The 13,572-nt window shown below is 47.6% G+C and overlaps 1 protein-coding gene across 1 annotated transcript in view; it reads right to left on the bottom strand.

Moving 5' to 3' along the window:
• The window catches only part of SH3PXD2B (SH3 and PX domains 2B), a 100,269-nt gene that overhangs the window by 30,695 nt on the left and 56,002 nt on the right, over positions 1 to 13,572 (bottom strand). The window contains exons 5-6 of the mRNA XM_047072920.1: positions 4,689 to 4,780; positions 741 to 766 (exon numbers count right to left, since the gene is read on the bottom strand). Coding sequence (XP_046928876.1) covers positions 741 to 766; positions 4,689 to 4,780 — 118 coding nt within the window. The remainder of the gene's footprint in view (positions 1 to 740; positions 767 to 4,688; positions 4,781 to 13,572) is intronic.

Genomic DNA, 13,572 nt, shown 5'->3' with positions numbered 1-13,572 from the left:
AATACTGGGTTTGCAGAAGAAAAGGTTGGACTATTGTGAGTCTAAAGTTATCAACCCCAGGCCTGCGATGACTCAATCATTCCTCTGTGCATACCTAAATCCCCACCTTCTCTTTTCCCATCACTGCTCTAGGGAGTGGAAGGGGTGCTGGGAAGGAAGGGAACTGGTGCCCGGGAGAAGGGAGTGAGTGCCAGAGGTGGTGGAAAGAGTGGCCCTTATTGCCCAGCAATAATAGCAGCCCAGAGGCTGGGCCCAAACCTGTGCCTCCCGCCTGTGCACCTCCCCGCAGCCCTAACTGCCCCTTCGCTCTGTGGAAAGCTCCCGTTCACTCTTTAAGACCCAGTGTCCCTCCTTTTGTGACCCCTTCCAACACCTGAGAAGAATGCTCTTAGCTGTGAGTCACCACATTCCTCTGTCTACAGCAGAATAAAGGTATTTAATCCCCTACAGGTGGTCAGGAGATATCGGGCTCCCCTATTCCTCTGAGGCATTCTCAGGGAAAGACAGCAGGTCTTATCCACTCTAACTTTTTGACACAGGATGCAACAACCTCCAACACTTTTTTTGGAAAACAGACTGGGGTATCAACCAATCAATCAAGCATCAACCCATCCATCCACCCATCCACCCAGTCCCATGCTGTATCCCTCAGGCAGTGCCCAGGGATTGGCAACCATCGGTGCAGAGTAGGGGTATGCTCACCATTGAATGAATAGGAGAAAATGGAAAAATATTCTTACCAGATTTCTTTTTCCCAACATGCTCCCTGCACAGGAAAGAAAGGGGTGGGAGAGAATAACAAGTCAGTACTGTTATATAGCGACATGAGTTATTCCATTAGGAAACGGAGATTCTCCATTCCACATCATCTCCAGTGAATGAAGAAAAGCCAAGTCAGCCCCAGGGACCCAGACTCTTCAAAGAAGAAAGAACTCCTTTTCATTTACTCCTTTTGCCTGATAAGTGCTTCGGTGCCCTGGGGACTAGCATCTCCACTCTATTTGTAGAGTAGGGGGCCCTGGGGAGGAGCTGATGTGGGGGCATGCAGTATAAAAGCAAGAGTAGGCCCCCATGTTGCACTGAGCCTGATGCGCACCTCGTCAGGCACAGCAGAGGCCCTGTCCCACCTCCTGGGGGTGCCCTGAGCCATATACACGAAGCAGAAAGCTCTTGGCAGTAAGTGGTGAGGGGAACACACTATAACACTGGGTAGGAGTCTGGATAGCAGTGAAGAAAACACATCTCCCTCGTGGTGACAGAGAGAACACTACCGTGGGCTAGAATTCACACCGAACAGTGAGTAATGTATTTGTCAACCCTTGTATTTGTCAACCACATCAGAATGTGTACATACCGCTGCATCACAAATACAGTATGACAAATCAGGGTTTACACATACTTTTTAAGTAAATTATCCCAGTAGTAAAAAGGTTTCCAATGCTATAAAGAGAAAAGGGAGGTGACAGGGTGGTTGGGTTGAGACAGATGTTGTGGTGGCAATAACATTAGCCAAATGTTATTACCATATGCCAGTACCCTGCTAGATACTGTTTAGTTCACTCACTTAACACTCAGAACAGCCCTTGGGAATAAGTACTCTTTTAATGCCTATTTTATAGATGAGGAAAATGAGGCCCAGAGAGGTTAGGTAACTTGCCTAAGGCTACACAGCTAGTAAGTAGCAAGCGGAAGCCAGATCTACATACCTAATTTTTGTTTTATGTTTATTTATTTTTGAGAGAGAAAGAGAGAACGCGAGCAAGCAGGCGAGGGGCCGAGAGAGAGGTGGACAGAGGATCGGAAGCAGGCTCCGCGCTGAGAACAGAGAGCCTGACACGGGGCTCGAACTCACTAACCGCGAGATCACGACTTGAGCCGAAGTCAGACACTTAACCAACCAAGCCACCCAGGCGCCCCAGATTTACCTAATTTTCAAAAATTGAGCTATCATTCACACATCATAAAATTCATTCTTTTAAAGTGTAGAGTCCACTGGTTTTTGGCATCTTCGCAAGGTTGTGCAATCATCACCCTAATTCCAAAAAAATATTCATCATTCCACAGGGAAGCCCTGTACCTATAATGGTCACTTCCTATCCCCACCCCTCCGAATAGCTCGCAAACACTAATTTGCTTGCTACCTTTAATGACTGGTCTATTCTGGACGTTTCATATGAAAGGGATCATACAGCAAGAGGCTTTTTGTGATGGCCTTCTTTTGGGTGGAATGTTTCCAAGGGCCATCCATGTTGTACCATGTGTCAGTATTTCATACCATCTGATGGCTGAATGCTATTCCCTCATGTGGGTAAACCACACTTTGCCGATCTGATCATCAGCTGATGGGCATTTGGGTTGTTTCCGCTTTTTGTCCATTACGAATATGCATCTATCAACATCTGAGCTGAGGTCAGATGCTTAACTGACTGAGCCACCCAGGTGCCCAAATTTAGTCTCATTTTACAGTCTGGCTTTTTAGCCACCGTGTAATGATGCTTTCACCATTATCTTGGAAGGGGGTGAGGGGGCTCAGACAATCCCCTGAGCCTGGGGCCACACTCCTGTGCAGCTGGGAGGAGTGGCAGGGCCCCAGTGCTGGGCTGCACAGGTTGATCGTGATGTCCCCTGGCCAGGCACTACCTCAGTGGGGCTAAACTTCATCACCCGTGCGTGGGGGGTTGGGGGGTGGTGGTGGTGAGAGCTACGGAGGAATAATGTGGCTCAGGCTTCCTGGCACTTGCTGTGGAGACACTGCTGGCCAGAGCGCTGTATCTGGACCGCCCCAGTGAACCCTCACGACAATCCTCGAGGGTTACTCCATTTCACAGACGGAGACACGGAGGCCCAGGGAGGCGAAGCACCTCAGCCAACATCAGAACCCAGGAGACCTGGCTGGGGCCCACTCTCCTGCCCGAACCCTGGCCTGGCCAGGGGCAGGGGGTGCTGCAGCTGGGGCAGGGGGCTGGGGGCAGGAGAGGGCTCTTGGTTTCCAGCAGCAGCAGCATGTGTGGGCTCATGTAGGCACATTACCTCTCTGTGCGACATGCCTGGCAAGGTCCCAAGTTTTCCCGTGCACGGCAGCGAAAACCTTCCTTTAACAGCACCGTTTGGAATCCATCTCCTGTCTGCCTCAAGACTGCTGGGAAAGACCCCCAGTCTCCACCTTCAGCCCTGACTCGGGAACGAGCTTCAGGAGGCTGACCAAGGGACCAGCTGCTTTGCTGCTGTTCATTCCTTCCTAAGCCAATAACCAAGGCCCACCAGGGACTGCCTGAGGGGCCCCAGAGCCATCCCCTGGGCCCTCAGCAACCCTCCTACCTTCCCCTTCAAAGCCCGCTTTAAAGATAGGAAGACGTCACCAGGTAAGTACCTGCCACGTGCCAGACTCTCCTTTATCGGCAGGGTGGTGTTCAAGCCTCACAACCATGATGCGATCAAGGTCAGCCAAGCCCACCTTGCTGATGAAACAGAAGCTCAAGGAAGTCAAGACACTTGTTCAAGGGGACAAGCAGGAAAAGGAAACAGAAATTGGGAACTTTTCCTTCTTTCCAGGAAGCCTCTTGGAACTAGATACATATCCTCCAGCAGGATGCTGGTTAGCTGCCGTAGCTGTTACTTTGTGCTTTCTTTGGTACAGTCCAGGCGATGTTTTGTATTTTTAGTGGATGTTCTATTGGTGTGCATGTGTGTGTGTGCACGTGCTCTCTCTCTCTCTCTCTCTCTCTCTCTCTCTCTCTGGTCAAAGAGCCTGGCTGGCACTTCTCAGCCCTTCCTGACAGGTGCTGTCTCTTGCTCCTAGGACCCCATGACAGCCCTGCACCTGTAGGCTGGTCTCCCCTCCCCTCATGGCGACTGCAGACCACATGGTGGTCTCCCACACAACAAAACTTGTCAAAAAGCACTATGTGTATATCACTGTCTCACTGGCGGGGCATCTGGTGCCATCAACTCCTGGTATGTGAAAGCTAGAAGGCAGGTGGGGAAATCCTTTGCCGCGTGCCCCAGGCGGTGGGGACTATCGGCTGTGCACGGACAGGCGCCAGGAAGCGCCGTCTGTCTGCTGTAGGGGCTGTGGTGAACATTTTGGATAGCACTGGACCCTGGACGACCAAGATCAAATCCCGGCCCTGGCCCCATAACCCTGAGCGGGTCTCGTCACTCACCCGTCCATCTCCCTCACGGTCCTGAGCACATTCACCCTTGTGGGCAAGGCACTGGGATGAATCTCCTGCACAGGCCCTGCCTCAAGGGCCCGTAGCCTCCTGTTTCTAGCATGCTCCATGCGTTCCATGGTTAAGTGTGGATCTATAGGGGGTTCCTTCCCTGGGAGGGCCACATGGAGCAAGGCCCCACCAGGGCTCAATCAATGGGATCCAGCACAATTTTTACTTTGCTTTAGCGGCGTCTGGGTGGCTCAGTCCGACTCTTGATTTTGGCTCAGGTCATGATCCCAGTGTCGTGGGATTGAGTCCCACATCAGGCTCTGTGCTGAGTGCGGAGCCTGCTTGGGATTCTCTCTCTCCCTCTCTTTTTGCCCCTCTGCCCCACTCGCATGTTCTCTCTCTCTCTCTCTCTCAAATTAAGAGAAAATCTTTACTCCGCTATACTCCCGTTCTTCTTGGGGATGGCTTGGCAGCAGGGACGGCTGTGAGGGCACACTCTGGGAAGCTGTACACACGCCAACTTACTCTTTGGGGGGATTCAGGTCTTCAGGTCTTGTCTCAAAGAACTGCAGCACCTCGTCACACTGAGAGATATAGGGGGGCAGCTGGATCAGGGCCTGGAGAAGAGACACAAGTGAGTCCAGGGGAAGGAAAGGGGTGTCGGGAACGCAATGAGCCAGGGGTTCTCAAACTTGGGTATGATCAGAATCTCTTGGTGGAGGGGGGTGGGGCGTGTGAAAACAGATGGCTGGGGACCAGCCCCAGATTTTCTGATTCAGTAGATCTGGGGTGGGGCCTGAGAATGTGCATGTCTGACACCTTCTCTGGTGCTGCTGCTGGTTTGCGGACCTCACATACACATGCATGCACACACACGCACTCTGTATACACACACACACACACACGCACGCGCGCATTATGGGTGTATCTGAACAAATAACACGCACACATTTAGATAAAACACTCAACTATGGACTTCATGCCACGTCATCATTCTTATACAACTTCGTCTCTACTGGATATTGGCTGTCTACTGCACAAACGTATCCTACTTTACCGACCCAGGTGCCTAGTGGTGAACGCTTAGCTTGTTTCCAACACGCCCGCATGGATGTCTTAACTCACAGATCTGCAGTGTTAAAGTGAAGGCGCAGCTTTAGGATTTGGGTAGAGGTTAGAAGTTTCCAAGTTATGGGGCACGTGGGCGGCCCAGTAGATTAAGCACCTGACTTTGGCTCAGGTCATGATCTCACGGTTCATGAGTTTGAGCCCCACATTGGGCTCGCTGCTGTCAGCACAAAGCCCGCTTTGGATCCTCTGTCCCCCCTCCCCCACTCGTTCTCTTAGATAAATAAAAAAAAATTTTTTTTTTAAGTTTTACTTTTTTATTTTTTTTAATGTTTATTTCTGACAGAGAAAGAGAGAGAGAGAGAGAGTAAGAGAGGAGAGCAGAGAGAGGGAAACACAGAATCTGAAGCAGGCTCCAGGCTCTGAGCTGTCAGCATAGAGCCGGACGTGGGGCTCGAACTCACAAACCATGAGACCATGACCTGAGCCAAAGTCGGACACTTAACTGACTAAGCCACCCAGGTGCCCCCCCCCACCACCACCAAAAAAAGTTTTAAAGAAAAGAAGTTCTGAGGTTACTGAGGGATTGAAACATCTGGTATCTCCCACTGCCCGAGTCATAAAAATCTGCCATCCCAGCTCATCAGTTAAAGGACCCTCAGAGGTGTGCCAGCGGATTGGATAAGGAGTGGGTAGAAAGCACAAATGGGACTAGGTGTTGTGCTAATTTACCTACCAATAGGTATCCATTCATTGATTCAACAGACATGATCTTTGTGCCCAGAACTGCGTGGTTTCTGTGTCCAATACAAGAAGTATAGGGTACATCCTGATCACGAAGGGATTTGAAACTAAGACATGGCTCCACAACGAATAAACAGCTCAGCTTAACAAATCTATTTAAGCCCCTTCTGGCGCAGCTCCTGAGGACGCGGATCTGTGTGCAGTAACGCAGCTTCGTGCGCGCATTTTATTACAAACTTCCATGCAGGGAGGGCGCCTGGGCCCATGCACACATTTGAATAGCACAGGCCATTCTGCCAGCCCACAGTCATGCTCTGGAGTGGGCAGGACTCCCATACCCCCTTACCATGCTGAGTGTGAGCTGGGCGTGGAAAAATCGTGTCTTGTATTTTCTACATGACAAGCCTCCATAAACTCACCTCCCATTCATCCCCTGCAAAATGACCCCCCCCAACCCTGCTACAGGGCTGTGATGGATTAATGGGGAGACGGATGCAGGGGAGGTCTCCAACGGCACCCTTCCTGGAGCCTCAGGAGGTATTCTGAGTTATTTTTCTGGTTTTTAAAAAGTTAAAAAAATTTTTTTTTAGATTTTATTCATTTTTGAGAGACAGAGAGAGACAGAGCGTGAGTGGGGGAGGGGCAGAGAGAGAGGGAGACACAGAATCCGAAGCAGGCTCCAGGCTCCGAGCTGTCAGCACAGAGCCCGATGCGGGGCTGGAACTCACGGACCACAAGATCATAACCCGAGCTGGAGCTGGACGCTTAACTGACTGAGCCACCGGCACCCCTGGTTTTTAAAAAGTTTTAATTGTGGTAAAAGACACATAAAATTTGCCATTTTTATCATTTTTTTTTAAAGTAGGCCCCATGCCTGACATGGGGCTCGAACTCCTGACTCTGAGACCAAGAGGTGCATGCTCTATTGACCGAGCCAGCCAGGTGCTCCATCATCTTAACCATTTTTAAGCATACGGTTCAGTGGCATTAAGTACATCCACTATGGTGTGCAATCATCACCAACACCCATCCCCAGAACTCTATTTTGCAAATCTGAAGCCCTGTACCTATTAAACAATTCCCCCTTTCCCCAGCTCCTGGCAATCATTCTGCTTTCTGTCTGCATGAGTCTGACTACTCTAAGTACCTCATACAAATGGACTGATACATTTGTCCTTTTGTGACAAGCTGCTTTCACTTAGCTAATGGCCTCTAGGTCCATCCATGTGGCAGCATGTGCTGGAATTTCCTTCCTTTTCAAGGCTGAGTAACATTCCACCGGAAGGATATGCCACATTTTGTTTATTCGTTCAGCCAAAGATGGTCACTTGGGTTGCTGACCCTGCACAGCCTTTGAGTCAGGCTCCTGTCCCGGATCTAAAGTGGGAGAACACATGTGAAGCGGGTGGACATGTTTTTAGTAGGGTGATGTCCCCAGTTACTGTCCATGCTCTATCCTTCTGGGTTGAAAGATGTTGACCATACGGGGCCTGATATTTGTGGTTCGTTGATTTTATTAGCCTTGAAGTAGCTTCTGCTCTGTAGCAAATCCCCAGGAACTGACCTTTTCCAGGCCAGAGGCAGACAGCCCAAGAGGGAGAGAGTGGGCCCTCCCCTCCCCTGCCTCTGGTCCCTGACCGCCTTCTCCTTCTGGTTTAGAGTATTCATTCTTCCTGGGACGAGCTGCCATCTTGGGGACCCCTGTGGCTCTCTCATTCCTCCGAAACCCTGCAGTTCTTACTGTTAGAAGTAAGAACCACATAATGAAAGAGCTGATTATATGCTGGACCGTGGCTGCTTAGTGGGCAGAAATCTTGCGGCTCCCCCCAGACTGCAATAACACCATTCATTCCCTTATGTGGGCTCAGCACTTGATGGCTCCTGAAACACGCTTGTCTGTGTCATTCCATGTAATCCTGGGAGGGCTGGCCCATTTCAGAGATGGGCAAATGGAAGCTCTGGGGAAGTAGGTAGGACCTGAGAGCCCAGGACTGGCTGACACCAGCTCCTCTACCCCAAATCTACAGAGGGCAGGAGTACATAGTTGCTCATCCTGCACCTTTCCTCATGCCTAGACAGTGCTGGGGAGACCTTCATACCTGGTTGAAAGTATTCACTGGATCAATGACACGAGGAAATGGCCTGGATGTGGCCACGTGGCCCTGTTTGGGGACAGCAGGGTGGGCCCTGAGGTGGCCATGGCCTCTGCCTACAGGGGCTTCAGCAAGGGTGCTCCTTGCTGAAATGAGCAGAGGCTCCAGAAGGACCAGCGAGGGAAGGGACAACAAGGCCCACGGAAACTTCCTGACAATGCCAAGTTCTCTTTTGGTTTTGAGTAATTCCTGGGAAGTAAAAGCCAAACCTCCAAACCATAAAATACAGCCAAGTTACTAATAAAAGGCAGCCTGAACGCTTTGATGTTCGCCCCTTCCATTCTGGAAGGACAGGCTAACAGTAAAAACATGACCTGGGGCAGAGCAATACTCCAGAATCATCTTGTGTTTGGTCAGTAAAGACAAAGAACCATAGTTCCAGGAAAACTCGGTTCTTCCCTGGATAGAGTCCGGGCCTTTTGGATAAATGTGGCTGGTCAATGCAGGGAGGAGAGGAGAGGTAAGAACAAGTGCTGTTTGCTGAGGGTGACGAGGAAAGGTCAGACAGACCCAGCTCCTCATTCTGGCTCTAGCCATGTCCCATCACCTCTCTGAGCCTCAGTTTGCTCATCTGTAAAATGGAAATCACTAACATCCATGTCGGAAGGTTGTGCTACAAGACTTTAAGACTTCCATCATACACCAGCCCCTTGGTAACATTAAGTTAACCCTTTGTCTCTCAGTACTGTATCAAGTACAATGGGGTGGTGGTTCCCAGAGGTGGGTTTAGAGCCAGCAAGAGGACTCTTAACAGCGGCTTGGCTAGTGAGGGAGTTTTCTCAGCTTCAAAAGAGTGCCCCAGAGAATGAACACTTCTCTCTCTTTACATTTTATTTTTATCATGTTTAAAAACTGACTTATTCTGAGTGAGGGGAGAGAGAGAATCCCGAGCAGGCTCCACGCTGTCAGCAGGGAGCCTGATGCGGGCTCGAACTCAAGAACTGTGAGGTCAATGACCTGAGCCCAAATCAAGAGTTGGATGCTTAACCGACTGAGCCACTCAGGTGACCCTCTCTTTATATTTCAACAATTTTATTTTAGGGTGATAAGAACAGTCCCCACGAGATCTACCCTCATAGGAAATTTTAAGCGTACAATACAGTATTGTCGGCTGTAGATCTCTACAGCTTATTCATCTCGCTTGCCTGAAACTTTACACCCGTAGGTTAGTAACTCCCCATTTTTCCGTCCCTCCAGCCCCTGGTTAGCACCATTTCGCTCTGTGATTCTACGAGTTTGACTATTTTAGATACCTCATGTAAGTGAAATGATGTAGTATCTTATCTTTTTGTGACTGGCTTATTTCACTTTAGCACAGGTTCATCCACATTGCCACACATTCAGAATATCCTTCTTTTTAAAGGTGGAATAGTATTCTATTGGACGTATATACCACATTTAGGTTGTTTCCACATCTTGGCTATCATGAAGGGTGCTGCAAAGAACATGGGAGTGATTATATCTCTCCCAGATCCTGACTTCAATTTCTTTGGATGTATACCCAAAAGAAGTGCGATTGCTGGATCACATGGTAGTACTATTTTAAGTTTTTTGAGGAACCTCCATACTGTTTTTCATAGTGGATGCATTTTGCATTCCCACCAACAGTATGCAAGGGTTCCAATTGCTCCATATCCTTACCAACACTTGTTTTTTTTGTTTTTTAATAATAGCCATCCTGACAGATGCGAGGTGATATCACATTGTGGTTGTCATTTGCATTCCCCTGATGATTAGTGACATTCAGCAGTTTTTCATATATACAGTTAGTCATTTGTAGATCTTCTTTGGAGAAATGTCTGTTCAAGTTCTTAGCCCATTTTAAAATCAGGTTACTAGCTTTTTTGCTATTGAGATATATGGGTTCTTTATATATTCCGGAGATTGACCCCTTCACAGATACCTGATTTGCAAATATTTTCTCCCATTCTGTAGGTTGCTTTTTTTCCCACTCTGTTGATTATTTCCTTTGCTTTGCAGCTTTTTAGTTTAATACAGTCCCACTTGTTTATTTTTATTTTTGTTGCCTCTGCTTTTGGTATCAGATCCATGAAATCACTGCCAAGAGCCCTGAAATATATCCACACATATGGGCAACTGATTTTTGACAAAAGTGCCAAGAACATACAATGAGGGAAGTGACGGTCTCTTCAACGAGTGGTGCTGGGAGAACAATACCCACAGGCAGAAGAATGACATTGGGCTCTCATCTCACACCACACACAAAAATCCACTCCACGTGGATTAAAGATTGAAACATAAGACCCCAAACTCTGGAATTCCCGGAAGAAAAGGCTTTTCTAACTTGCCTCCTAAGAGTAGGACCAGGCTGCATGGAGCTTTGGGCGGGCAGGCAGGCAGCAGCAGCTGGCTAGATTTAAAGACATATCCTTTGTTGCTATCGTTTCATTGCTCTTACTTTTATTTTTATGGCAAATGATGCCAGTTTTATATTATGGTCGTGTTAGAAAATTTCCTCTAAAGTGTGTATTTTTAAGAAGTTAAAAAAGTGAGTTCATTTGAATAATAATGATACAGGGGGGTAGCATATAGTAAAACTCTTGAAGAGAGGTCTCAAATGGCTGGTGTCTGGTGAGCACAGCTGTTGGGTGCCTACAGTTTACTTGTTTTTTAATGTTTATTTCTTTTGAGAGAGAGGGAGAGAGCATGCACGCATGTGAGCAGACGAGAGGCAGAGAGAGAAGAAGAGAGAAAGAATCCCAAGCTGGGTCAGGGCTGTCAGCACAGAGCCCAGTGCAGGGCTCAAACCCACCAACCGTGAGATCATGATCTGAGCCAAAATCAAGAGTTGGTTGAGTGTCTGACTCTTGATTTCGGCTCAGGTCATGATCCCAGGGTCGTGGGATTGAGCCCCGTGTCAGGCTCCATGATGAGCATGGAGCCTGCTTGGGATTGTGTCTGTCTGTCTGTCTGTTTCTCTCTCCCTCTGCCCCTCCCCCCTCTTGTGCTCTCTCTTTAAAAAACAAAACAAAACAAAACACTACATTATGGGTGTGCATACTCACGTGTGTGTAAGCTACACTCCAATGATGGTTAAAATCTGAAGCATCTTCACTAGAAATGATCATTTTTAGCAAGTAAAAAACTCTAATCACAAGCCCTCCCTCCTGAAAAGGCTACTTCATGGCTTCTGTTGTCTTCACCTCTGATCAACACCATGGCCTTTATCCACCAGCATAACAGTTGTTAGAAATGAAATTCTTTACTGGTGGAATGAAGAATGTTCTAGAAATATTCTCAGATACTCTAACCCTTGCATAAAAAGAACCTGACACATCCATCCTCCAAAATGGTGCACCGGGTCTAGGATTCTGAATCCACTGTGTTCTGTTTCTTCTAGGGGATTTTACTGTCACACCAGCTAATCACCAGTGGGATTAGCTGATCCTGGCACAGGGATAATCATTCCATTTGTCTTGAGGAAACGTTCATGTGAAGTGGTGTCAGACAGTTGGCATTCCAGTAAGCTTGCAGAACAACTTGAGAGGCTGTTTAGGGAGGTGCTTGATAATAAATGTTTGTATATGTGGCAGAATTTGGCATGTTTCCACTGTGTTCTTCAATGAACAGAGGTTCTTAAATTTAATGTAGTCAAATAAATCAATCTCTGTATGGTTGGTACTTTGTGCCTTTAGAAAGCCTTCTAAACCTAGAGATTATGAAGTTTCCCCCCCTATTTTTACCTTCTAAAGCCATTTATAGTATTGCCTCTTACATTTAGGTCTTTAATTTCCTTGGAAATGATTACATGTGTGGTGTGAGGCAGGGATTAGTTATCTTTTGTTTGTTTTCCTCATAAGGATTCCCATTTAAATTTTTTTTTAATGTTTATTTATTTTTGAGACAGAGCATGTACAGGGGAGGGTCAGAGAGAGGGAGACACAGAATATGAAGCAGGCTCCAGGCTCTGAGCTGTCAGCACAGAGCCCGACGAGGGGCTAGAACTCACAGACCGCAAGAGCCGAAGTCAGCTGCCTAACCGACTGAGCCACCCAGGCGCCCCATAAGGATTCCCATTTACTGAAGAATCCAACCTTTCCTCAATGACCTGTAAGGCTGCCTTTGCCAGTATTAAAATGTCCAAATACACACAGGTCTGTTTCTGGATTCTCTATTTTGTTCCAAAGGTTTGTTTCCTTATGCCAACACCATACTATGTTAAGTACTGTAACTTTATAATTGGTCTAGCAGAGCAGAAGGTTTCTTCCTAGCTGGTAACTAGGTCTAGGGATACCTACAGCCTTTGTCTATCTTTCCCTATTGGAGACTACCAATTTCTACTAAAATAAGGCTAAGAGTGATAGATTAAATTGGCTTAAGTCAGCGCACAACAATGTCAATAACAGATACCCAAATGCTAAATAAGTCTATGCAGTCTGTAAAAGATTTTGCAGACTGTGTGAATAGATAGTTTCATCTCCCTCCAGGAGGGCAGTTCCCTTGAAGCTAAGCCAGGGAATTTGGCCAACCAAAACCCCAAAATATCTGCTCTGCTTCTTATGATGCATTAATAGCAGGGGGTGGTAACTTCCATGTGGCTCATACAACATAAGCGGCTTCTTCCCTATGGCTAATCCAAGTGAATTCATGATCTCCGTACCATTCCAAGCATCAGCCAGACGCAGGCAGCTGCTGCTATCTGTTCGTTTCAGGGTTTTATTAAATCTCCTTTTCAAAATCAAATGTCTAGAGGTTTGTGACCCCCTGGGTATGAGGAAAGTGTGACTCTGGAGAGGAGTTGGGTGGGCAGGGGAAGAAGCAGGATAGCACAATTTGGTCTGAGAAATCCCCAACTGGCCAAGGTGACCCCAGAGGTCCAAAGTTCTTGCCAGCAAGGCTGGCACAAAGGACTTTTAGGCTCTAGAGGTTTGAAAAGACACAAAGCACAGATGATCCGAACTTTCCTCTGAGAGCTGGGAGGCAGTAGTAGCATTTTTGTGCCTGGGTGACCTTCTCTGTGCTTCACTCCCCAATCCTTTTTTAAGGGTATCTTTAGGAGAAAAAGAGTCTGAGTTTATCTACGTCTATGAAATATATGCTTGAATATTTTGATCTCTTGAAGTTTTACTTTCTTTTTTTTTTTATTTAAATTTTTTTTCAACGTTTTTTTTTTTTTTAATTTATTTTTGGGACAGAGAGAGACAGAGCATGAACGGGAGAGGGGCAGAGAGAGAGGGAGACACAGAATCGGAAACAGGCTCCAGGCTCCGAGCCATCAGCCCAGAGCCTGATGCGGGGCTCGAACTCACGGACCGCGAGATCGTGACCTGGCTGAAGTCGGACGCTTAACCGACTGTGCCACCCAGGCGCCCCATGAAGTTTTACTTTCTTAAGAGAGGCCATATGTGGTATGTGAGTGCCAAGGCCTAAAAGGCCAGGGTTCAACCATCAAACTCTGTAATACTCTCATTGTAAGTAACTTT

Source organism: Lynx rufus, unplaced genomic scaffold (assembly GCF_022079265.1).
Source record: "Lynx rufus isolate CCGP_SWC_20201006 ecotype Redwood Valley unplaced genomic scaffold, mLynRuf1.p SCAF_1, whole genome shotgun sequence".
Classification (NCBI taxonomy): domain Eukaryota; kingdom Metazoa; phylum Chordata; class Mammalia; order Carnivora; family Felidae; genus Lynx; species Lynx rufus.
The sequence above is the reverse complement of the archived record's forward strand: the minus strand, read 5'-3'. Positions and strand labels throughout refer to the sequence as shown.